The sequence below is a fragment of the Artemia franciscana genome, chromosome 7, assembly GCF_032884065.1.
Source record: "Artemia franciscana chromosome 7, ASM3288406v1, whole genome shotgun sequence".
NCBI lineage: Eukaryota > Metazoa > Arthropoda > Branchiopoda > Anostraca > Artemiidae > Artemia > Artemia franciscana.
Window position 1 is genome coordinate 36,413,785 of NC_088869.1, and position 26,832 is coordinate 36,440,616.

At 36.2% G+C, this 26,832-nt stretch overlaps 1 protein-coding gene across 3 annotated transcripts in view; it reads right to left on the reverse strand.

The window, feature by feature from the left end:
- The window catches only part of LOC136029217 (protein numb-like), a 61,514-nt gene that overhangs the window by 16,728 nt on the left and 17,954 nt on the right, over nt 1–26,832 (reverse strand). For 2 of the 3 annotated variants that reach the window (XM_065707421.1, XM_065707420.1), the window contains exons 4-8: nt 21,527–21,745; nt 13,837–14,026; nt 9,307–9,422; nt 6,717–6,846; nt 1,413–1,484 (exon numbers count right to left, since the gene is read on the reverse strand). In XM_065707421.1, the coding sequence (XP_065563493.1) occupies nt 1,413–1,484; nt 6,717–6,846; nt 9,307–9,422; nt 13,837–14,026; nt 21,527–21,745 (727 nt within the window). The remainder of the gene's footprint in view (nt 1–1,412; nt 1,485–6,716; nt 6,847–9,306; nt 9,423–13,836; nt 14,027–21,526; nt 21,746–26,832) is intronic. The other variant, XM_065707422.1, reaches the window with a different exon arrangement.

The following is a 26,832-nucleotide window of genomic DNA, read 5'->3' on the forward strand; positions in this document are numbered from 1 at the left end:
TTTTAGAAGGATCTTGTGCTTCAGAGCTCTTATGTTAAACCAGACCAGATTCGGTAACATTGGGGGGGGTTGGAGGGGAAACCAGAAATCATGGAAAACGCTTAGTGTGGAGAGATCGGGATGAAACTCGGGGTCCAGTGCTTTGGCAAGTTTAGTGCTTCTGGATGTGCTAGGACGATGAAAATTGGTAGGCGTGTCAGGGACCTGCACAAATTGACTTGATAAAGTTGTTTTACCCGATTCGACCATCTGGGGAGCTGGAAGGAGAGGACAAATGAGGTATTTTAACTTGCGAGTGGATGATCGGATCTTGTAGAATTTTGATATTTAGAAGGACCTTGTGTCTAAGAGCTCTTATTTTAAATCCCGACCGGCATTAAGCCTCTGATTTTTCTTTTAAATCAATCGATAGATTCTTAGAATTTTGCTAGAGCTCATACCATATGAGCTCTTGACTCTTCCGACCTCGTCACAGGTGCCATATAAACTCTTGGCTCTTGTTTTTACAAAAAGTCATATTGACTTGTTTAGTTTCAGAGCCAAAATTAATCAACGATCTTTTTGCAAGTTCATTGTGCATTTTTAAAGAGAAATAAAAACGCAAAAGTGAACTTAAAATAATTTCTTCTTGAGGAAAAAAGAGCAAAGTTGACACTTGGAACGAGCACAAACTATGGCTTCATAAATTACGCAAGATATATCGAAAAAATCGTTCGAATAAATGAATCCTTATGTCCTTCAATATCTTTAGAATTCTAAAAATAGCACTTTACTAAAAACTGAGCTTGCTTAAATTTTTTTTTTACAGCTTGTATGCTAAAAGACATCAACATCATGGTCGATATAGAGCCTTATAAATTGGTCTTTAATTTCCGTAGTCTACTTACGAAATTTCATGATTCTAATAGATATACTTTTTATTTTAGGTCGGTTTGTGCTTTCAGTAAAGCGCTAGTTTTTAGAATTCAGCAGACAAAGTACCGCAAGTCAGCTTGTGTGATTGTTCTTCAGATATATCTTGCGCATTTTCTAAAGAATAATTTGTGTTTGTTTAAGTTTCAGCTTTGCAATTTTTAAGTTAATTTCTCATAGTTAAAGTATCCAGATTAAACAGTTACAAACAAAACCCAATATGTTTTGATTTTGGATAGCCGAGAAAAGCAACTATAAACTTGTTTATCTCTTAGACATGATAAAAATCATCAATTTTACATAAATATTAATTATATTCCCCTTGTTTAGTGATCTTATGAGGACTCATTTCATTATGATCCTAGACTTGCTTAGTGGTAGTCCCATACCCTCCCCCTAATTAATAAGCAAACGTTATAGACCTATTCATAGACCACCACCAAAAATTTTTCGAGTCAATCACTGGTTATATGACCCATTGGAATGATAAGGCAACTTACTTTGCTTCGTTCCATCTCTTTGTAGGAATGATTGTCGCTCTCGGTTCAAACGAGGAGGTGCTGCCGGAATTTCTAAACAGATAAAAATATTTCAAACTGACAATTTTTACTCTGTGTGTCTTTTTTATTATTATTATTACTTTCTTTTATAAAATTGTCATTCACTGGGAAAATGGACTATCACTGAATACATAGAAGTCCTTCAAACCAATTTCAAGCCTCCCTGTGTGGGTGTGTAACTAAACACTAGAACTATTATGTTTGTGTTATTCTTCTTTAGATTAATTTTTTTTTTTTTTACCATGCTTTGGATAAAAAAAGTATATTTTTGGTATTTTCTAGTTCTTTTATATCCTACAAATTAAAAAAAAATAATGGTGTTATTACTGAAAAAAGCAACAAAAAAGTAATAAATCACTTAGAGAACGACTTAAAATTACAACGAAATGAATTTGATAAAATACCTTATAATTAGGCAAGATTAAAACTACTCTATAGTAGAGTACAATATAAAACTTTATTCGATTCCGATTCCTCACCACACAAATTTAGATTTTAAGAACAAATACATTGTTCACTAAATGTGAACAGCAAAAAAAATTAATGTAAGTAACTGAGAGGAAACGAGAAACAGCAAAAAAAAAATTGTTATTGGAACCAACGAACTATATTTATAATTTAACCATCTATTTTACAATAAGGAAATTTTCATGATAGGTACAATCACTAAGCCTTATTCCAACTAGAAGTTAAATTTAAACCACTGGACATACAAGGGGATAGAAAGTCAGCTTTCGAAATTCTGTTAGGTTAGTGTTCCTTTTCTGCAATTTTATGCTAAATTTTCAATTTTGAAAAACTGGTGTATGAATCCTTGTTGTTAAGGCACATCTTTATGAAAATCTAATTAAAAAAAAAAAAAATTCAACTGAAAGTAAGGAGCAACATTAAAGCTTAAAACGAACATAAATTATAACGTATATGAGACGGGGTGGGGGTTACACCTCCAAAACGCCTCGTTCTTTACGCTAAAATTCTTTAATACTTTAAAAAAGGCTTCTTATTGTTCTAATTAAATGAACATAGTATTTCAAGAGTCGTTCTAATAGAATTGGGACAGAATTCAAACTTTAGCGAAAAAGCGAGGTGTTTTGGGGGAGTAAACCCCCTCGCATACGCAATAATTTCTGCTCGTTTTCAGTTTTAATGTTGCTCCTTACTTTCAGTTGATTTTTTATTTATTTAGTTTCTGATCGTTTTTTAAATAATTCCAGGAAATCTGGCTACTCCTCCTGGAAAAAAGTTCCTCCTCCCCAAGGATTTATTCTCTAGACAATTCAATCCTGGTAAAAATTTACTCCAGACAATTAACCTTAAGATCTCCACACGTAAAATTGAGCCGGCAATGAGAATGAAAAAAAACACGAAGAATTTCGAATAGGAATTCAGGCAAATTGTCCAGCGTAAAATTTCCACTGACAAATTAAACCTCTTGGAAACTTCCCTCCCCATGAAAATTCATCCCCGTGGAAAATACCACCAGTAAATATCCCCCCCTCGAAGAATTGTATACATACTTCCAAATAACATATACTATACGTAAACAATGGGCAAATTTTGTAACTTAACAAGAGCTAAGAGCTCATATGGTACTTGTGACGAGGCAAGAAGAGCTAAGAGCCAAGAGCTCATATGGTATGAGCTCTAAAAAATTCTAAAAATCAATAGATTGATTTAAAAGGAAAATCAGAGGCTTAATGCCGGTCAGGATTTAAAATAAGAGCTGTGAGTCACGATGTCCTTCTAAATATCAAAATTCATTAAGATCCGATCACCCACTAATAAGTTATAAATACCTCATTTTTTCTAATTTTTCCTCTCTCTTTAGCCCCCCAGGTCAAATTTGGGAAAACGACTTTATCAGGTCAATTTGTGCAGCTCCCTGACACACCCACCAATTTTCATCGTCCTAGCACGTCCAGAAGCACCAAACTCGCCAAATCACTGAACCCCTCCCCCCAACTCCGAGCGAATCCAGTACAGTTACGTCAATCACGTATCAATGACATTTGCTTATTCTATCCACCAAGCTTCATCCCGATTCCTCCACTCCAAGCGTTTTCCAAGACTTCGCCCTCCACCTCCCCCCAATGTCAACAGATCTGGTCGGGATTTGAAGTAAGATCTCTGAGACATGAATTCCTTCTAAACATCAAATTTCATTAAGATCCGGTCACCCGTACTTAAGTTAAAAATACCTCAATTTTTCTAATTTTTCCAAATTAACACCCCCCAGCTCCTCCAAACAGAACAAATCCATCCCAATTATGTCAATCACGTATCTAGAACTTGTGATTATTCTTCCCATCAAGTTTCATCCCGATCTCTCCACTCTAAGCGTTTTCCAAGATTTCTGTTTCCCCCCTCCAACCCCCTATGTCCCCGGATCCAATTCGAGTCGAAAATGGAGCATCTGAGACATAAGATCCTTCTATATATATATCAAGTTTCATTAAGATCCGATCACCTATTCGTAAGATAAAAATAAACCCATTTTCACGTTTTCCAAGAATTCCAATTTCCCCCTCCAACTCCCCCCAATGTCACAGGAGCTAGGCGGAATTTAAAATTAGAGCTTTAAAGAATAAGATCCTTCTAAATATCAAATTTCATTAAGATCTGGTGACCCGTTCGTAAGTTGCAAATACCTCATTTTTCCGAATTACCCTCCCCCCAACTCCACCAAAGAGAGCAGATCCGGTCCGGTTATGTCAGTCACGTATCTTAGACAGGTTTTTATTCTTCCCATCCAGTTTCATCCCGATCTCTCCTCTTTAAGTATTTTCTAAGATTTCCGCCCCCCCCCCAAAGACGCTGGATCCAGTTGAGATTTAAAATAAGAGATCTGAGTTACGAATTCCTTTTAAATACGAAGTTTCATGAAGATCCGACCACTCCTTCGTAAGTTAAAAATACGTCATTTTTTCTAATTTTTCAGAATTAAACCTCCCCCCCCCAATAGACGGGATCCGTTCCAATTATGTCCATCACGTATCTAAGACTTCTGCTTATTTTTCCCACCAAGTCTCATCCCGATCCCTCCGATCTAAGGGTTTTCCATGATTTTAGGTTCCCCCCCCCCCAAAGTCACCAGATCCGGTCGGAATTTAAAATGAGAGCTTTGAGACACGATATCCTTCTAAATATCAAATTTAATTGAGATCCGATCACCCGTTCGTAAGTTAAAAATACTTTATTTTTTCTAATTTTTCAGAATTAACCCCCACCCTCAACTACCCCAAAGAGAGCAGATCCGTTCCGGTTAGGTCAATCATGTATCTAGGACTTGTGCTTATTTTTCCCACCAAGTTTCATCCCGATCCCTTCACTCCTGGTGTTTTCCAAGATTTTAGGTTTCCCCTTCCCAACTCCCCCCCACCAATGTCACCAGATCCGGTCAGAATTTAAAATAATAGCTCTGAGACACGATATCCTTCCAAACATCAAATTTCATTAAGATCTGATCAACCGTTTGTAAGTAAAAAAAACTTCATTTTTTTCTATTTTTTCCGAATTAACGTTGGTTAATACCAAGTGCCATAAAAACCTTTCCCCAGGGGCTGTGGGATAGTCATGATATCACTAAAGGCATATTATTCGTCCTTTTAAATATGCTGAACAAAAAGGTTATCTCAAAATTTTTATCGGACGATTTTAATTTCCGTTTGAATGAGCCCTCTCACAATATTCTAGGACCACTGGGTCACTAAGATCACCCTGGGAAAGAAAAAGAAGAAGGAAAAAAATAAAATAAACACGCATCCGTGATCGTTGTTCTGGCAAAAAAATCACAAAATTCCACATATTTTGCAGATAGACGCTTGAAACCTGTACAGTAAGGTTCTCTGATACGTTGAATCTGATGGTGTGATTTCCTTTAAAATTCTGCTACTTTTGGGGGATGTTTCCCTCTTTTTACAAAAATCAGGAAAATTTTCTGAACCTTTCAATTACGTTGAACAAAATCGCTATATCAAACTTCTGATTGGATGTGTTTGGGAAAATGGTGGGCGTGAAGGGGGGTTAGTTGCCTTCCAATCACTTTCGACTATTAAAAAGGGCACTAGCCTTTTCAATTTTCAATCGAATGAGAATTTTTTGAAGTTTCTACCACAACAAATAGCCACCTCAAAGTTTCTATCAAAGCATTCCGGGAAAATAGGATGTGTTGGGGGAGTGGGGATATCCTTCCTCCCATCACTCTGAATCTCAAAAAAGGCACTAAAACTTCTGATTTGTAATCCAATAAGGCCCCTTCAAAGTTTATACAATCACCCTTTCTGTATAAACCTTACATGCCCCAGGGCATAACTTACAACCCTTGCCCTAGGGCTGTAAGGGGTGTGTGTGTCACCCTTAAATAAATAATTTCCAAACTTTTCAACTACGTCGAACAAAATGGCTATCTCAAAATTTTGATTGGAAGTGTTTGGCGAAATGGTAGGCGTCATAAGAGTTTAGTTGCCCTCCAATCACTTTCGGCTATTAAAAAGGGCACTAGCCCTTTAAGTTTCCAATCGAATGAACCCATTTCAAAGTTTCCACGACAAATCTTTCGATACGAAGTGCCCTGGTCTAAAAAAAAAGAAAAAAAAGTGCGAAGACTCTTTACTTAGGCAGTGGTATTGCGCTGCCTATAATGTATAGGGATGAAACCATTCAGTTCGCAAGGACCCATTAATAAGTTGTGTTCTGAACTAGCAGTGTTTAAGCTGTGTTTAGGTGAACTAGTTGAATTCGAAATATTTATAATTAATATCATCATAATTCGATGATCACATGAAATACATATTCGCATGAAACATTAATGAAAGAATGAATACAACAACTACTAGACACGTGTATGAAAAATTTCTAGTTGGACAAGTTGAATTCAGAATAACGACAATCCGTGTTTCCCTAAAAAACCTCGAAAATCTCATGTTTCACTCTCATGTCAAATTATAAAATTATGATACATATTCCTTTGCTTTTAGGAATAACAATAAATAGGCAAGATTATCTTTGCTTTCATTTATCTCTTTACTACTTGCAGGGCCGTATCCAGAATTTTTTTTGAGGGGGGAGGGTACACAAAAAGACCCCCTAAAAACATATAAATAATTTGTTTATATCCATTTTTTACGTTTTTGTGAGTCAGACAAACATTTCGGAGGGGGGGGGGGGGGTCCAAACCCCTAAACATTCACCCCCCCCCCCACCCCACCCCCTGGATACGGCTTTGACTACTTGTGACAGACTTACCAGGGTTTTCTGGTGTAGTCAAGGGTGATTTGAATTCAGGAGCATCCAGAGACATAGAGCGAAGCTGTCGTTCAACAGTCGACGGCAATTCACTGACTCGAAGAGACATCTGACGCTTGAAGGGCGAAATCTGAAAGTTGAAAGTTAACTTTTTTGCAACAAACGTACTGTATGTCTACGCTCATTGTCAATTCGGTGAAAACTCCGATACAAATGATGCAACTATCTTTAAAGTTCAGAGTTTATATTGAGTGATATTTCAAGATACTTTCAAGACAGGTCTGTTTTTCACACCCAAATTAGGTATTCAGTTACGAGATGAGTGAGTCGGAGTAAAGATTCAAAATGTAACTTAAAAGTAATCCTCAGAGGATTCAGTAAGTTTACTGCAAAACGGTTGATCAGCAGTTTTTTTTCAAGTCCCCGGCCCCCCTGGATCCGCCAGTGTTTCCACAGCCATCTGCAAATTTTAACACTCACTGAACAGCCCCTCCTCAACTTGCTTAAGGTGTAGTCCAAGAGTTGGAACAATCATAAGGAGCTCTGGATGTTCTTTTACGTTTTATTACAGGATTATCATGGCTCATATTGGCCAATAATCTTACAACAGTCAAAAATGCCAAATACACTACTTATGATAATAGTTAAATATAATGCAGGATTATTCTTATGATAATTATACAAAGACCTTTAAACAATTAAAGGCAGCACCTTTCTAGGGACACTACATCTTTTTGTTTATCCAAAGGGAAAGTAGAATAACCTCAGTCTAGACCGAAAGCGAGAGAGCACCTCCCCCCCCCCCTGCGCTTCGTACGCCTATGAATATTGCTAAAAATATTAACGATTACATGCAGAAATTAATATTCTGCAAAAATGCAACACAAATTTATCTTATATAGATTTTCGCCAGTCTTTTATCAAATAAATGATAGAAACTTCTTTTTCTAACATTAACCTTAACAAAATAGATATAAAGAGGGAGTTTCAATTTAAGCAGACTTGACTATCAACATCATTCGTATCTTACTTCTCCATCAATTGATATTGGAGCTACTGTTGACACTTAAGATGGGATAAGTTGGGACCCAAAATGGTTTCGAACAGAACTATGTATGCAGTAGTTGAGATTTCTGATAAATACAATTTTCTAACACCAGATAGAAGAAAAAATGAATCAGCTCCACAATTTTGACCAAACAGAGGATACAAAACACAGATTACTAAGCTAAAAATTGTCAAAAAAATTACTAACTAAAAAATTGCATAAGCTAAAAAGTTCACCAAGAAGTCATAAAAAACATAAACAGCAATAACTCTACATATTCAACCAAATTCAGCTACTTTGTTTAAAAGAGTTTCTTCCCAGAATTACCAGGAAAAATTAGAAATATAAAAAGAATGCCTTCTATTTTGCTTCTCATTTTTTATAGGTAAACTTATGTTTCTTTTCGAGGATCTCCAGTACATTGCCACATAGCCACCACTTAAGCTAGAGTTTGTAACTGACATTTCTTCAAATTACCTCTTCCCATGCATAGTTTTAGTCCTGAAATAAAATAAGAAAAATCGAGAAAAAACTCGCTTCCGCAATCTAGTCTAATGAGAAAGTTCATCAAATCTTTCAAGTTAGTTTTATTTCGAGTTCTTCATCTCGAATAAGTTATTCGAATCATTTATACTGAAACATATTTATGATAGTCTAGAGCACTTATGGCTATGCAAAATATTTCTATTGCGACGGCCATTCAATATATTGGCTAATTTCTATTCAAATTTTCAAGCTTTTGTCAGAATGTAACAATTCTATGTTGACAGTAAAAAGAACCAAGGCATATTATTATCCTTCATTGGCAACACTATAAACAGAGATAAATCGAAGACCAGTCATTTTAACACATATTTGAATTAAGCGGCTGAATTGTTGTGTCGACAATTTTCTCAAATCGAACGAGGCTTAGGTTAAGGTTTATAACACCTGTGAAATAGAAGATTTTGAGACAACACTACTAACACTTTTTCTTTGATAATGATTTAATAGTGCTTAGAAAATTTAAAGTTTTTCTTTTTCAACGATTTCAACGGGTTTTTCATACAAAAACTTTGGAAGTATTATCTTGGTAGAACTATCAATAAAAACGATGGGAGCAGTGAATATATTAAGAGTAGAAAAGCCAAGGTTCAGGGCGTTTTTTCACAGTTAAAAAAGTTTAGAAGAATAGGAAGATAAGCAAACCAAGACTAGAATAATGGAAGAGAATAGAATATTGAATATTGAAGACAGTGGTCAAATATGGTTCTGAAGCATTGGCGCTCCGAAAAGCGGATGAAGATTTGCTAGATGTTTTCCAGAGAAATTGTCTATGGGTTGTCCTGGGTAACCGGTTGACTGACCGTATTTCAAGCAGCAGGCTGTATGAAAAGTGTGGTTCAATCCCGGTTTCTAGGGCTATAATGAGAAAACACTGAACTAAGTACACTAAGAACATCAGCTAAGTACGTTATAATGAACACCTGGAGATAGATCATCGTTTTGGATAGACATTATTTAGGCCACTTAAGGATATCTACTCTAAGATAATTAGCTTACCTGAGTTGGAAGAGCTACCCCTCGTATTGATCCTTGTCTTGCTAAAAGGTGTGGTGCAGCATGAGGTCTTGCAATTGCATGAGGGTTTACTACATTCTTCGACATTGGAGGAGGATCTAAAAAAATATATTTTAGGATTGCTTAAAATGATCTATTTCTACTGTAAACGCTTTAGCAAGTATACAAGTTTCTACTGTTAGTGTTAATTTAATACCCTGACTAGGTGGAATAATCCGATTCGCCAATTTCCTTTAATACCCGGAACACAACAGTTATTCGTATTTCAATAATTTAACTTTCAGTCTAGATGCTATGTCTAAATAGGAAGGGGGGCTCTCTTGAAAACCACACAAGTCCTACAATCATTTTGGCAGAATTCTTTGTTTAGTTGAGCTTGCTAAAAGCAACTCCATCCCAGACCTCGAAAAGACACCATGCGCTTTTGAGAGATAACATAATACCAGCAATCGATTCTTACTTCTTCCATTCCTTCCTATACCAGCAATTATAGAAACTATTTAGAATAAGGCAATAGTTAGATTTTAGGCTTATATATGGTCTGTTATTTTTTAGCTCGACCCACTTCGATACGGAGCTGAGCCTTTCATTAACTTATTAGAGCTTTATTGTTTCAGAACCTTTCCATTTATTAAATGAAGACTATTAATTGCAGTTTATATTGTCATTTTTCTTGACCTTACTTTCTGATAAATAGCTACAGTAAATTTTGTTATGCCAAAAACAAATGTTTTGACAAGAAGATAGACAAAATTGTCTTTTCTCTGCCGAACTTATTCAATGATTCATTAATTCAATAAATGTGATAAATCTAGCGACATTTTTTTCATTTGCAGTGACAAGTTACTCGTTGAAAAAGTTTGTTAAATTCAACAAATAAATGAATGCATATTTTCAGCTTTGAAAAAGGTGCCATTTTATTCGCTGCAAAATATGTTGTTTTATGCTTTTCACAAAAGCCAGTCTTTTGGACATTGCGATTTATGAAAAGAATGACTTCAGCTTGTCCGTTCATCTTCTCACTTCTCAACCAATTTAAATCCGAGCAGAGATGTAAAGAGGACCTCGCTCAAATTCAAATGAACAAACCTTTCCCTATTTATCTCGCTCCTACTAAGAAAGGGATTATCCAAAATGGATCACCAAAGATTTCTGATCAAGAAGACAGCTTGCTTTCTATATTACTTATAGCCACTGGTTTGCAGACGAACAGTTTAAGACAAAGTGTGAACAAGATAAGCATTGACCACGTAGAAGCAAAAGATGAGAGCTCCCATTTACTTGGGCAAAATACAGAGATCAGAGATTCAATTTAGGAACACCCCTAGAATTTAGGAGAGACTGCTTGTGCAAATACCAGAGATAAATGAAATTGCATTCATGCAGCTTTCAGTGCCCCAAACTTCAGTACCGAATGAAAGTACATTGACATTAAACGGTATGCGTAGGTTCAGTGCGAACATGGAGAGTATTAATTATGCATACCTAACGTATGTCCGCCCCATTCTAGAATATTCGCGCCCTGTTTGGGCGTCCTTAGCACTTGGAACAGTATATCTTTGTCAGGAGCTTGAATCGGTTCAGAAGCGAGCAGTATCGATCATCTTGGGCTGCCGTGACATCCCCTACGAAAAGGCTTTGGAAGTGCTAGAAATACCGTCACTCCAAAGCTGGTACGAAACTCTGGTACGAAAGCTAAACAGGATTATGTTTTTTTTTCAAATTTTTACGAAGTTTTAAAACGCTAGAGATGAATTACGGTTTACATTTATTTCATATTTCTTTTTTAAACATTAAGTTTTACTAAAAAATGAAACAAAACGCACTATCTTCTACGAATTTACTTATTCTATCTGTTTTCGTAAACTTACCGAACGTTGTTTGTACATTAGAATCGTAAATTTCTTGACAAGAATAGTTCTTTTTAAGTAAGTCCCGATTGGGATTTCGCGAAGGGCCTACAGAGTATGCTATTTTGGCAGTAACCCATTTCTGCACGAAGTCTCGGATAAGAATAAAATTCCGCCTTCTATATTCGTGGATATAAGGAAAGTGTTCGATAGTTTTTGTCAAAATTTTAAATCAAAAGTTATCAGTGTGGTATATCAAGTTGGGCTAAATCGATAATATTGTCATATTTAAATGATAGAGTTCAGTGTATTGATACGGGTGATGTTATATCAACGTCTTTGAATCAGTCAAACAAAGTTAGAGTACTCTAAGGTTCAATTCTAAGCCCTTTGCTGTTTTTAATTTAAATTAATGATTTAAGTAATTCATTTGATAATCTTGGGCTAGCGGTTATCTTCGCTGACGACCCAGCTCATACTGTTTCTGGAATTGATGAAAGCCATGTCGGGCATAATTTGACTCTTGCATTCAATACGCTAGTAGCATGGTCTACGGCAAATAGGCTAACTCTGTAAATACTCCAAAAATTAAGTTTATGATATATTCGCGTACATCACAGGCGCTTCTATGCATCAAGATGATGAAGTCCATCTGTTTCGCGGATAGGGATATCAAGTGTGGAAATTAACGGTCACCTAGGTGTGCTAGTTGCATCAAATTTAAGCTTGAAGCTGTACATTAACATTACAAGCTTGAATCTTGGGAGGAACTTGGGTATTATGCACCGTGTACATTTTGTCGCTTGAGGCTATGCGTTCTATTTACTTTGCTTTTGTTCATCCTTACCAAAATTACTGTCCACTTATTTACTTGAATACTTTCAGATCACATTTAATTCCACTGCAGAGACAAAAAAAATAAGGCGCATTGTATTTAAAAAATATAGTTTCCTTCCCCAGCGTCTTTTTCCTGTAATTGACCAATTTTCTCAACGAAATAGTGTGGTTGTTGCATAGAATCGATGCGAGTCAACTTTCAATTTCGATGTGTAATTTGAAATTTTAGAAAATAATGGAAACATTCCTCTTGGAGAGTTCTTAAACAAATATTATTTTTGTTTTCATCTTGACTTGCCTCTTCTTGTTCCATTGCTGGTCAAGAATTTATTTTTGTACGTTAAGTGGTGGGTCTGATAAGGCGCGGTAAGTAATTAACATCACATTTATGATTTTTTTTTCTTCTTATTTTGTTTGCCAAATCTTTCATTTCGACTGAAGACTCATTTATTTCTTTATTTATGAATGGTAAAAAAAAAAAATATAAAATAAGTGAGCTACAATAGTTATTTACAGAACGAGCTTTCTTAAAAACTAATATGATTTCTTTTGCAGTTGTCAAAACCACCTAGAATAAAAACAAGTCTTTTCTTTACAAAAATATATCCAACCTTACTTTCAATTTTGAGAAAATAGCTTGCTCTTTCTATAAACGCCCTTGTTATGTTTATCATATCGGTGTATCAGGTTCTCCTGTTTTATTTTTTTGTTTTACGTAAATGCTAAATATTTCTGGTACAGCGTCACGTCTACTTTGTCTCTTGGGAGCATACAACTTTGTCCTCTTAGATAAATTGCACAGCAGTTTCGAATGCAAATCACCACTTGCAACTTATTCAACGAACGAAAATCTACTTAAAGTTGTATGGAGAGAATTTACAATTTCCAAATCAGTCCAAGAAAACTTGTCTACTTAAGCAACATAATTCAATCTTAGCTTCATGTTCTTGTTTTTGGAAGCGAAAAAATTAAGGGACACTACTTTTTTCATAACAAAGAATGCTCTTTAAGACATCGAAACTCAATATATAGCTGCTCAGACAAGCATTTTTATTTATTTTGAAACATTTATTTTTTTGACGTCCGAACTCAACGCATTTGATGCTTGCTTTTTCGATACGAAAAATATTGTTTTATTAAAAGAATAAACGAAATACAATGTCAGATGTAACCTGATATGGATTGAGTTTCTTTTCTTTAAAATGACTTAAAAGAAGGATGTAAATGATTTTTTCTGAAAAGAAAGATAGACAAATTCCAGCCTCCTATTCCTTATAGCTGAATATTCCAAATAAAAGAAAGATAAAGGAAGTTTAAATTCAGTAGGTCTATTGGAAAGGGCTTTTTGGGGTGACTTCGAAATTATGAATTAAAAAAAACGTCTCTTAATAAAAAAAAAAATTCTGTGCGTTCTGGATCCTCAACTATTATCAGCTTCAGTCCCTCAGTTAAAAACAATTGGGATTAGAGAATATCTCACGAAAAACAGGATCCCCAAAAAAATTTGTATTGTGAAAGTTTCTTTTGAAGGGAAATCTCAAACCCCATAAAATGTAAATATTTGAAATCAGCTTTAAAAAGATATCTTTTCACAACTGAAAAATCCCATCAAAATCCAAATGAATGGTATTTTAGGAAAATTCCAAGTGCCTAGAGGCAAACTCGGCGCGTTCGCAGGAATCTTTTCAGATCAAAAATAATAATAATAATAATAATAAAAAGAAAAACATTTAGACGTTGATACCACGACAAAGAAATCTTTGAGATCATTTCTTTTTTCCTAAGAGTTGTAATGTTCTTAAGATACTACCAGGTGTATTCTAACCTGACAATTTATTTTCTTGATGATCTATCCTCTCCGTGACAGCAGGTGGACTCCGGAGACTCTGTGATCTTTTGAAACTCCCCAAATCGTTAGTAATGACCGGAGTTGCTGACGAATCTCTTTCTCTTTTTTGTTTTCTTTCCAGGCAAACAGCAAATGCACATCCAACAGCGTGACTTAGTCTTTCTCCCTAGATAATAATTTATCAGTCAAAGGTTTCAATAAAAAAATCAATAACTGCACAGAAAACGAGGCTTTATTATTCCATTCTTCTCATTTTATTCGACTTTTCGGTTAGAAACACTGTAAGCTGTTCACAAGAAAGCTAAAAGCAAAAAAAGGTGTTCACTACACCTTTACAATACGTTGTTCACTTGACAGCTAGATTTGTTTGACATATCAACTCTTATAAATTTTTAGAGATACTTGGCTACAATAATTAAAAGGTGTTAATGTTTTAGAAAACTAATATGTCATCCTAATGTCGTGTAATAGGCACACTAGAGTAGGTGTATATTTTGGCTCTAAGATATTTAACGTGATTTTTCAAATATCCCCCCGTGCCTCTTTTCCTAGTCTAAATAAATGGTTGGAAATTTATTTGAAATAATAAAATATTAAAGACACAAAAAGCCTTTGTCCAATTAGCTAGTCGTTAATAGCGCGTGAAAAAGTAATACCTCAATTTTCCATTCTTCATTCCCATGTCAAATTTTGCCTCATATACCATAACTACAGCCTCACTACTTTCAGGATTTAAACAAATACACATTAATACTTTCATGAAAGCTGATTCGTCACAAAAGCAACTGAAACAAAGAATGTGTTGATTTATTCTGGCATAATTGTTGTCTCCTTTTCTTATGGCAATTAAAAAGCAATTAAATGCTATTCTCCCACGTTTGCCATAAGCTACCATTTTTCTCCAACAGCTAGGGGTGAAAAAAATAATGCTTCCAACGAAGTAAATAAAATTCGAATCGGCCAAGATTTTCGCCTTCCAAAAGCTAATTCACCTAAATCCCCTTTTTAGAATTTGCTGATTCATATTTATCTTTGTACATTCACAAGGAGCGCCTAGAGCCTAAGGATTAATACCCCGAACTAATAAAATCATTTTTATTGTTGAATGTGAAGTGGTCTTTTAAAGGTGACTTGAATAAGCTTAAACACACGGAAAGAAGGCAGAAAAAAATATCCCAGTCACTTCTCCCCATAGAAAATACCTACTTTACGACCGAATACCTAAAGGCAGAATTAATTGATTTCCCAGCTCCCTGTTTCACCATCGTGCAGATAAGCATATTGAGTGTGATATTTTATTTCACACTAGAAATATTTAGTTCTGCGGATATTATATTTCCTCCTTATCATATTAAATTCTCCCCTTACATTATATCTTCCCCATATCACATCATATTCTCCCCTCATCATCCAAATTACGTATTTAATCCAAACATACAGTTCTAAATGTAATGATAGTAGGGGTAAATTCCTTTTTCAATTCATGTCAAGAACCTCTTATGAAATTTTTAGAAATTTGGTCCCAATTATGCCCCCCCTTTCCCACAAAAAGATTCACTAGCCCCCTCCAATGATTATCGTCTATGCACGGCAATGCTATACTATAGGTAGCGCAATACTGCTGCCTAAGTAAAGACCGAAGTAGGCTCTATGTACTATTTCTTCCATTTTAATCTTAGGAGGTGGAAATCGAGGTGGATTAGATTGGAAAATTTAATTTCTAATGCCTTTCTTAAGAGTCAAAATTAATTGTAGGGCAACCCCCTTCGTACCCTTTTTCGTGCCACTCCCAAAAATCCGATCAGAATTTGGAGATTACCATTTTGTTCAGCACAGTTGAAGGGTCAAATAACTATGCTTTGGGGATTACAACACTCCCCCCCCACACCTAAGGGTAAGGACTGTATGTTACACAACTTATCCATTGTTTCAAAGCCGGATTCGTTACAGGAAAGGGGCCGGGTATAATTTCATCCTGAGATCCAAAAAAGGTATAGGTTTTAAGTAGAAACTTTCAGGGAATGTCGAAATACACTGAGCGCATAAAGGTTAACAAAAAGGTGCATCAGAAACATCTCATGAACAGCTTAGATTATTAAGTTGAGACTTTCAGAGCATATAGAGGGGCATGTTCAACTAACCAAAAGGCATTATGTGCGTACTACTACTACTACTGGTATTATTACTACTACTACTACTAATACCACTAATACTAAGACTAAAAGTAGTAAGGTGAACCTTTCGAGGAATGCTGAACTAAATAAAAACCCATTGCGTGCGTGCAGGGTACTAAAAGGGCGTGTCAGCATTATTGCAGGAACGGCTTAGAGGATAAAGACAAAATTTTCAGAGCATGCTGCACGAACCAGAAGGCACTACATACATACTATTACTGCTACTATTACTGTTACTACTGCTACTATTACTACTACTAAAGCTACTACTACCACTGCTACTACTAAAGCTAGGGGTATTAAGATAAAACTATCAAGGAATATTGAACTAAATCAAAACAAACTAATGTACATGCAAGTTGTCAACAGGGCGTATCAGCAATATCTTAGTAACAGCTTAGAGTGCCAAGTTTCAGGAAATATGAAAGGATGTTGAACAAATCAAAAGGCATCATATGCATACTACTGCTGATACTAAGGCAAAGTTTATGAGGGTGAAACTTTTAGAAAAAGGTGAGGAGTATGTTGAATTAACATACTCCTCACCTTTGATCCACAAAGAATTTGTGGATCAAAACACAAAGAATTTGATCCACAAGGTCATGCAAGAAATGACAGTCGTCTTAAGCATGTCTGCTGTGATTCTGTCTTCGCCTGGGTATCATCCATTTTTCATTGTTTTGCCGTAATACAAATCTATTTGGTACCCGTTGAGTCTATGTTGATTGGAGGGTTTAGTAGCGGTATATCAAGAATCGTTGGTGGTTCTAGAGGGGGAGAATGGTTTAGAAGCATCTGAAAATGGTCTGCCCACACTTTGCTCACATCTTCTGGATCTGTTGCAAGACGCCCATTCGGGATTCGTACAGGACCTTCCATACTCTGACTTTTCCCAACGATTTCATTAGTTAAAAGGTACACAATCTTCGAGTCCCCTCTTCTTGCAGCTTCTTTCGCTTTCTTCTCAAGGTGGCTATGTTTGTCCTTCCTAACATTCTTTTTCACCATCTTGTCATGAGATTGGTATGTCAGGTTGCTGAACACGCAATTATCTTCCCTGTAGTTAGGAAGAAGAAAAGTTTCGCCTGCATGCGTTTTTCAATATAGTCCCACGTTTCATCCGATAGCCATTGGTCTTTTCTTGAAACCAAGGACTAGTTAAGCAACTTCATTATATCATCTATGTATGTATATATTTATTTCCCATCAAAAGAAACAGATGGAGTATAAGATTAAAAAAGCAAAAAAAAAAAACACTACAAAAGAATACACAAACACAAGAAAAATAAAGAACAAATGGATATCTAACTACAAAAAACAGAACCTATTGCCTCAAAATAATCGCACAAGGATGAATAACAATATTAGAGTTATATCTGGCGATCTGGGCTATGATTGCTTCATTAGGGTCGATAATCCCATATCGTCTTGTCACAATACAGTTACTTGTTCATGGTGGAAGCCGTAAGAGGTACTTGGCATATTTATAATATATAGACTGCAATTCTTTCTTATCTTCCTTTTCGAATATCCTCCAAAAGGGACTTATTTACAGATAATGGGGTTCTGCCATTGCATTGTACGGATGGGCCGAAATCCGCCAATCAAACTGACACTTATAAACTACAACACGGCTATACGCTAAAGAGATCTGTTTCTGCAGATGACTCTGCAAAAGATGACGCGTTTCAAGCATAGACCAACCGATAGGGATCCCCAAATAGACTATGTGTTCGGCAAGCCGAACAGTAGCACCAACCAGCCTAACATCAACAGCAGACCCTTGCTTAGCATTAAACCACATCACATCTGATTTCTCCTCATTAAACTGAAGGCTTATTTTCCCATATTTTACTTGAAACTGGATAAAATTCTCCTCTAAACCGCGAAGGAGGCAGCTCAGATTAAGTGCTCAGATTAAGTACATCGTCTGCATAGTTTAGTAACGATAGATCAATCCCTCTCAGAATGTATGTCAGATTTGACTTAGATTGCGGTTTGACGGTGCTGTTGTTAAATGCGGTAGGTGATGTCAATGCACATAGCCTTACACCTTTTTTAACGGGAAGCACCGGGTTACTTGTCAGGTCTAGTGTTGTCGGTAGCTTAAGCTCAGCTTTTAAATTTTGATACACATCATATAAAGGGTTTAACATAGATGGGTCAACACCTACTAGGTCCATATCTAAAATAATCTGCTCATGAATTAGTGAATCGAAGGCCCTTCTGACATCATGCACAGCGAGAGCTATGCTCTCAACGCTTTTCTCAGCATCTATCAAGGTCGAAACAAGAGCAGAAAGAGCGTGACCACAACCTAGACTAGGCTGAAAACCGAATTGATGGTCTGGAACTGTGCATTTTGACCGCAGTTCATCGACAATAAGTGCCTCAAATAACTTACAAAAAACTGTAGCTACAGTTACAGGTCGGAATGACGAGCACTGGCAAAGTGGCTTTCCCTTCTTAGGCACAGGTGTTAGAATTCCTAGTGAAAAAGAATCAGGCACAATACCCAGGTTAAAAACCATTTGAAAAAGAAGGACAAGGTGCTCAAGGAACATCTCGCTTCAAAACAGCTGGTGCTGAATTGATATACTATCACAACTACGCGATTTCTTTTTTTTTAGTTTTCTAATAGCAGTACGGATAGAACATCTCGTAATTATAACACCCAAACTGTTTTCTTCTCACTTACGCGAGAAGAAATCATCCAGTTTCACTTCGAAACTTTTTTGTAGCCGGATATCAGGAGCCGAAAATTCATTTCTATAATGCTGAACCCAATTATCTCGAGATATTGAGGTAATTGTTACATGAGATCTTTCTTTAAACAATGAAGACCAAAGTTTATCTGGGTGGGTAAGGACAGCCTAAGATGAAGAACGAATAATTAAACTGCGGTGTAGTGAAAGTTCTTTCGCGAAATTGCGGTTTTGGCACAGATATCTTCTTTTCCGGGATTTTCAGCTTTGATTTTGATTGTTGCTGTCATAAATGAAAGATCAGACCTGGTATCAGCCCCTCTGAATAAGCGAACATGTTCGAGACTCGTTTGCCATTTTCTGCTTATGAGTATATGGTCAATCTGTTTTTTTTTGTCACTCTATCTGGGGACGTCCATGTATATTTGTGGATATTTTTATGCTTGAAAAATATGCCACCGATGATAAGGTCATTTGATAGTGCACAGTCTACCAGACAGTCTCCATTTTCATTTCTGGCGCCAAGACCTTCGTTTCCCATGATTTCAGGGAAAGAATAATGGCTAATCCATGTTCTCATTCGTTTTCAGGCCCACTGTAAATTATTGTAGACCCTCCAGGTAACCTCTGTCTACCACTTCCAAGCCATCAAACCTCTGAAAAAGCAAGAACTTCGATATTGTAGCGTGTCATCTCTTTTTCCAATTGTTCCCGCTTGGAAGGTTGTGCGAGTGTTCGCATGTTCCAAAATCCTATTTTCAGTTTTTGTGTCGCATTTAAAAATCTTGTCAGGGGGCATGCATTGGTCACTGTCGTTGAGATCGGTCTGCTATTTTTTTCTTTGGATGTTTCGGTTGCGGTTAAGTTTCTCTGTCGGGTTTTTGAACCTATTGAGTATATTAGTACAAGACCTTTTCTACGAGCCTTTTGAAGCTAGTTAGGCTGTTTGCGAGAATTCTTTTTTGCCGTATAGTTTTTTTTCTTGTTTTTTTTTTTACCCAGTCTGGAACCCTCGACTGACTGTCTTAAAAAATGGATTTGGTGGCAAACTTTTGCAGCAGTCGGCTTGAAGATGATGTTAAGGAGAATCAATGTTGCTGATTCTAAATATTGTTGCGCACAGGTTCATAACCATGTATAACAGATCAATTTTTGCTTATAAGCTAAGGATTGGCCTATACAGACATAATTGCACAGTTCAATTTCTGAAGCTCTGAATTTGAAAGCGAATTATAACAAACTGTATATACTCAGAATCCCAAAGGCGTGTAATTTTTGTCTTTACTTAGATAAATATAGCACAAGTTAGGGATATCTTAACTCAAAAAAACATTTTCTTCAAGTATTTTTAGTAGTTTCTTTTTTGCTTTTCTCTTGATATTTTCGAAGACAGCTACTTTTTAACTTTATATAGAAATTCTCATAATTATTTTGAACATTTAGGTATAAGCCTATTCTTGATGGCGAAACTTTTGTTTTTTGAGGATGTTATACATTTCCTAACAATAGCTGTGACACGGTCATAGGAACATGGTACTGTTACTCGTTGCCTTTTTATTACAGAAACAATGCAAAATGATGAGTAAGGGATTTAAATATAAAGCGAAGCAGGTAATGTAACATCTAAGACATTTTGCTTCATTATGATACGCCACCTGGCGGCTCGAAAAGGCGTAAGGAAAGGTGGTAGACGATTTATTTTGACGATAGTTGTGGTGCTTTGTAGTGTGCTTTTACATCGTATTGTGCACTTAATTAGACTGTTCTCACAGCTGTACATTATCTTCTGAGCTACCGACAGGCTCATAAATATCTCGCATATTCACACAAGAGCAGAACAGCGGTTGTTTCTGGAGTCATTGAAAAAAAAGAAGAACATGAAATGAAAATTTTGAAACAGAAGAAAAACAAATTACCATAGACATACAGTCGCGTTATTTCTTATCGACCACATATCAATCGTTATTTCTTAGACCACAATGCCTTTCAATTTATACTTAAAATAAAAAAGAACATAGAGGAAAACGGGTATATCGTCCAACTTGGGCATGTTGATGGCTATAAGAATGCGCGGTAGTGGTTTTAGGCCTCATTATCTGTGGGGCAAGGCATACCAAAGGAACGTAAAAATACAAAATAAAAGGAAAACTTGGGGGAGGGTGCAGAAACATATTTTCAGAAACTTACAACCTGAGTGACACTAAGTACTAAAAAGAGAAATCTTCAACCACTTCTCCAAGCTTACATCACTCTCTCTCAGTAAAGGCAATGCCCTGAAGCTGAAAAGCTGAATTTTGCAAGTCTAACTACGGAAAACATTAGCTGAAAAATGGAAACTACTCCAATATCTTCTAGATTAATCTGGGAAACTGGGAACTGAGAAACTGAAATACTGCTAAATCTTCTATATTTTTAAAGATATTTTTGTACTTTCAGATAATAAGCCAAACAGAAAAAGATAGAAAGGTAAAAGCTACATTTTTAATCAAATTTACATCCCCCTCTCTTGACAAAAAAATTGACGGTTTGATATATGGAGAAGAAGACTGGTTTCATATCGTCCTGAAGATACTTTTATAATGGTTCTCTGCAAACCCAGCGACTAGTGAGGCGGATGACGGACGGAATTAAGTTTTTATTCTTTGCCATGCTTCACACAACTAATTTTTATGGACATAAGTTTCATCTCTTTACTTTTTTTCGCAAGAAGTAAATTAAGCTTATGACACTTCCAAATAGACACTGCGCATTTAACCCGATCCAAACAATACAAAAGAAAAAACATACTGAGTCTTTTGTTGCCAAGAATCCATGACACATCCATCTTCTTGTAGTTCCATCTCTACAAATATAGGAAAAACCACGTTCATGGTATCTGTCAGGTGCACAAAACGAAACTTTTTCTATGGTTTGGTCCACCAGAAGACCTTTTGACTCGTCGTCAACAACCCTTAATCCGTCGCCAGAAATGTATAAAGTCCCTTTTAATGGACGACGCCGACTTGACTAAAAGAAGAGTTTTAATTACTTTGCTTGTTGGATAGAAAACTATTTTTCTTAAAGCGAAAATTCTATCCTGTTAACTGCATAATTGTAAGATATAGATGACTTAAAACATATCTTTAAAAGAAAGTTTCAAGGGAAGATAATATTTTTTTAAACGACTAAAAAGACTTTAAAAAAAAAAACATACTCGTAAAAATTTATAGTAAAAACAGCGCATTAATATAATATTCATAGTATATTACAAACTATATAATACAAGGTAAAATACTTGAGCTTTATTTCTTCTTGGGAGGCTACTTGTTAAATCATCAAATGGTGTAGTTTTTCTTCTAAAAGTTTACTTTGAAAATATTGGTATATAGTACATTAATAAATGTTCGTAATATTTAGAATCTGAACTTAAAGCGAAAAAGTATAGAAGGGCACAAAAATAGAACCAAACTGTTCAACAATAAAAATAGTATTAATAAAAATATAATCGAAAAATAGACGCCTGTGAAAATCCATCCAGGCTGTCCCTATGGAACAAAATCATTTGCCTCAACTCCATTGTAACTAAGCCACCGTGTAACTAAAAACCAAGCAACTCAATCTCAGTAACTGAACCCCTGTGCAACTGAGCCCCCCTGTGCAACTGAACACTCGTGTTACTGAACCACCGTGCAACTGAGCCCCATTCAACTGAACTCCCTTGTAACTCAACCCTCCTACAGCTCAACCCCATTTAGCTGAACACCCTGTGCAAATGACCCCCCCATGCAACTGAACCCTCGTGCAACTGAGCCCCCATATTCAGTTTTTCAGTGTTCTACAAATGTGAGATAATATCGTGGGGTAAAACACAAGGTAGAATCTTGACACGTTCAACTTTGTTAGAATTGTTTTTTTAGTCACGAAATAAATACCTGTCACGATGATTCGTAAGAAAGCTCTGTTTTGTTGTCGACGCGGACGGATCAAACAGTTCGTGGTAAAGAACTGTAGTAAAGAGCGACCAGGCTCAATAGTAACCGAAACTCTAAAAAACGGAAATTTGATGCCAATAGTTACATCAAAAGAATGGCATTTTAATGCTGATTTTAAATATATAAGTTTCATCAAGATTAGTCTTACCCATCAAAAGTTAAGAGCCTGAGAATATTTGCCTCATTTTAGAAAATAGGGGTAACACCCCCTAAAGGTCATACGATCTTAACGAAAATCACACCATCAGATCCAGCGTATCAGAGAACCTTTTTGTACAAGTTTCAAGCCCCTATCTACAAAAATGTGGAATTTCACAATTTTTTTGCCAGAAGACAAATCACGGATGCGTGTTTATTTGTTGTTTTCTTCCAGGGGTGATCGTATCGACTCAGTGGTCCTAGAATGTCGCGAAAGGGCTCATTCTAACGGAAAATAAAAGTTCTAGTGCCCTTTTTAAGTTACCAAAAAATTGGAGGGCACCTAAGCCCCCTCCCATGCTCATTTTTCCCCCAAAGTCACCGGATCAAAAATTCTGAGATAGCCATTTTATTCACCATCATCGAAAAACCCAATAACTATGTCTTTGGGGACGACTTACTCCCCTGCAGTCCCCGTGGGAGGGGCTGCAAATTACAAACTTTGACCGGTGTTTACATATAGTAATGGTTACTGGGAAGTGTACAGACGTTTTCAGGGGGATTTTTTGGTTTGGGGGAGAATATTTGAGGGGAGAGGGTTACCAGGAAGGATCTTTCCATGGAGGAACTTCTCATGGGGGAAGAGACTTTCAATGGAGGGGGCGCAGGATTTTCTAGCATTATTAAAAAAAAACAATGAAAAAATAAATATGAAAGTTTTTTCTACTGAAAGTGAGAAGCAGCATTAAAATTTAAAACGAACAGAAATTATTACGCATATGAGGGGCTTACCTCCTCGTAATACCTCGCTCTTTACGCTAAAGTATTTTTAGTAATTTCAACTATTTATTCTACGGCCTTTGTGATTCAGGGGTCATTCTTAAGGAATTGGGACAAAATTTAAGCTTTAATGTAAAGAGCGAGGCATCGACGAGGGGTGAGCCCCCTCATATACACAATAAAAACATACGAATATAGAAGTTGGCTACGTAATTTAATTCGTAAGTTACGTATATTTTTTACTCATGAAAACGTTCGTAAAAAATTATAAACTATATTTGCCTTTTTAAGTTATCGAAAAATTGGAGGGCAACTAGGCCTGCTCCCTCGCTCCTTTTCTCTCAAAATCTTCCGATTAAAACTATGAAAAAGCCATTTAGCCCCATAACATTAATATGCAAATTTCGTTTTAATTATTTATGGGCGGAGAGCCAAGATCAAACCATGCATTAATTCAAAAACGTCCAAAAATTAAACAAAAAAAAAACAAGTTTTTTTAAATGAAAGTAAGGAGCGATATTAAAACTTATGACGAACAGAAATTACTCTGTATTTGAAAGGGGCTTTTCCTCCTCAACGCCCCGCTCTTTATGCTAAAGTGTTTTACTGTTTTAAAATGTAGAGTAAAGAAAAAGAGCCAAATTTTAGCGTAAAGAACGGGGCGTCGAAAAGCCCCTTTCAAATACGGAGTAATTTCTGTTCGTTTTAAGTTTTAATGTCGCTCCTTACTTTCATTAAAAAAATTTTTTTTTGTTTATTCCAAGATATGATTTTGAGAGAAACTTTCCAGGAACAATTAAATAATAAACTGAAGAGTTTCATTTTCACAATAAAGAAGATGGATCGAAAAATTTCACTAAATAATTTCAACTTCATATATAGGGAGTGGTCATATAAAATTCGAAGTGAGCTCATTCGATTAGAAATTGGAAGTTCTAGGGATCTTTTACGGTCAAAAGTGATCTGAAAGCAACTACCCCACCCCCTCATGTCCTTTTTTCTCCGAATATTTCTGATAAGATTTTGAGTTAGCCATTTTGTAAAAAATAAGTGCAAAGATCAGATAGCGAAAACTCCGGGTTTACACAATCCCCCAGGTCCCGTGGGCACGCGCTGTAAGTCATGCCCTGGGAGTATATATGGTTTTTATGGAAGGAATGCTAGTATAAACTTCAGAGGGGGCTCATTTGATTAGAAATTGAGAGTGCTAGATCATTTTTTAATAGTCAAAAGAGATCAGAGGGCAATTAACCCCCACGCCCTTTTCCCCATACACCATTCGATAAAATTTTGAGATATCCGTTTTTTAAAATAGTTATAACATCAGATAACAAAATCTCTGAAGTCAACACAGCCCCCCCCCCCAGAGCCCGGGGGCAAGTGTTTTAATTTATAACTCGGAGGCACATAAGGTTTTTATGCAAAGGATGGTCGTATTAACTCCAAAGTTGGAAATTGAAAATTCGAGTGCCTTTTTTAAGAGGGAAAATTCATTGGAGGGCACCCCACAAATACATAAGATAAAAATTTTGACGTAACCATTTTGTTTTTATTCCCCAGGTCCAAAAAAAAAACAATGCTCTCGTGATTGACAAAACCCTCCATAGCCCCCGGAGAAAGGGCTGTAAGGCATACAAGTTGCCCATTGTTTAAATATAAAGTTTTTATGGAAAGAATGGTCTTATAAACATTGGAAGATACTGATTCGATTGGAAATGAAAAGTTCTAGTTCACTTTTTAAGAATCTGAAGTGATAGAAGGGCAACCAGTCTTCCACCTTCCAACCACCCTTTTCTCTCCAAATGCATCCAATCAAAATTTTTCGATAGAAATTTTAATTAAAACAGGCCTAAGCTTAATAGCTAAGCCTCCAGGGTTGCAGGGCAATTCCCAGCCCCGTTGCAAGGGCTGTAAGTTATCCACACTGCCTATTCTTAACATATAGAGCTTATTATCAAGAAAACAAGGGCATATTTGATCCTGGATACCCACAAAATCTTGGAATGTTAAGGCCAACTTTAAAGAAATTTCCAGAAGAATCACAAACACAATCAAAAGCACGTTTTCCTTTATTGGTTTTGAAAAGGGAGTATCAGCAATTTCAAAAGGACAGTTGATTGCATCAGCCGTCACATCGTTTGGAAAACGTTTAGAAACATCTTCAATTAAATAAATAAAATAACACTATATGCATCCAGTTTTACAAAAAGACGTATCTGAAATATGTCCAAAATAGCTTAAGGTATTAAGTAAACCTTCAGGGCATGGTAAGTGGAAGGTTGAAAAAGGGTCGAAGTGCAACCAGTTCCCCTCCCATGCCCTTTTTAGCAGCAATCTCCCAAAAGACATCTGATCAAAATTCGTCATCTAAATTAACACAGTTCAAAGATTTTCAACAAAAATGTTTATTACTCAACGTTCAGGAAAGTTCTGATTCATCCGAAAAAAGTAGAAATAAAGAACAATATAGTTCGCTAGTTATATTTTATTATATTTTGACTAGTCAGTTATTGTGTATTGATTTTGAGTGGACGATTAGGTTTATTTTAAATTATTTGATAAGTGTTGACTATAGATTGTGTATATATTTATGTTTTGATGACTAAACGAATTATTCGGCTTGTCCGCTGCCCGTTTTGGAAATAAATTGAATTGAACAGATAAAGCTTAATAGAAAGAAGCTGAGTTACACAAGGCTTAAGTTGCACGGGATTTCAGTTGTACGGCGGGATTTCAGTTCACTTAAATGGGGTTCAGTTGTATGAGGCGTTAGTTACAAGAAGAATCAGTCGAACGGAGGTTCAATTGCAAGAGTTTCAGTAGCAGCGGGGTTTAGTTGCACAGGGGTCCAGTTACAGGGGTTCAGTTACACGCACATCCTCATAAGTATCAAAGTAAAATGAGTGTCAGATAAGGGATACATGGAGCTAACAATCACAATTCTCGTATCCCATTCGCCTTGGGTACTTGTCTCCTAAATTTTAAGCTGATTCGTCAAAAAAAATGTTCTTCCTACCTCTCTGATTAAAATTCGGTTATGTGATTAGGACCTGGAGGGTCAAGGGGTCACCTATGTGCTTCCGATATAAAAAATTCTGAAAGTGAAGGTGCTTTCAAAGGGTCAAGGGCCTACTTAGTTCCTAAAACAATACAAATTGTAGTTTTTCGTACGTTTTCGCTCAAACAAAGTGCTACATACTTAAA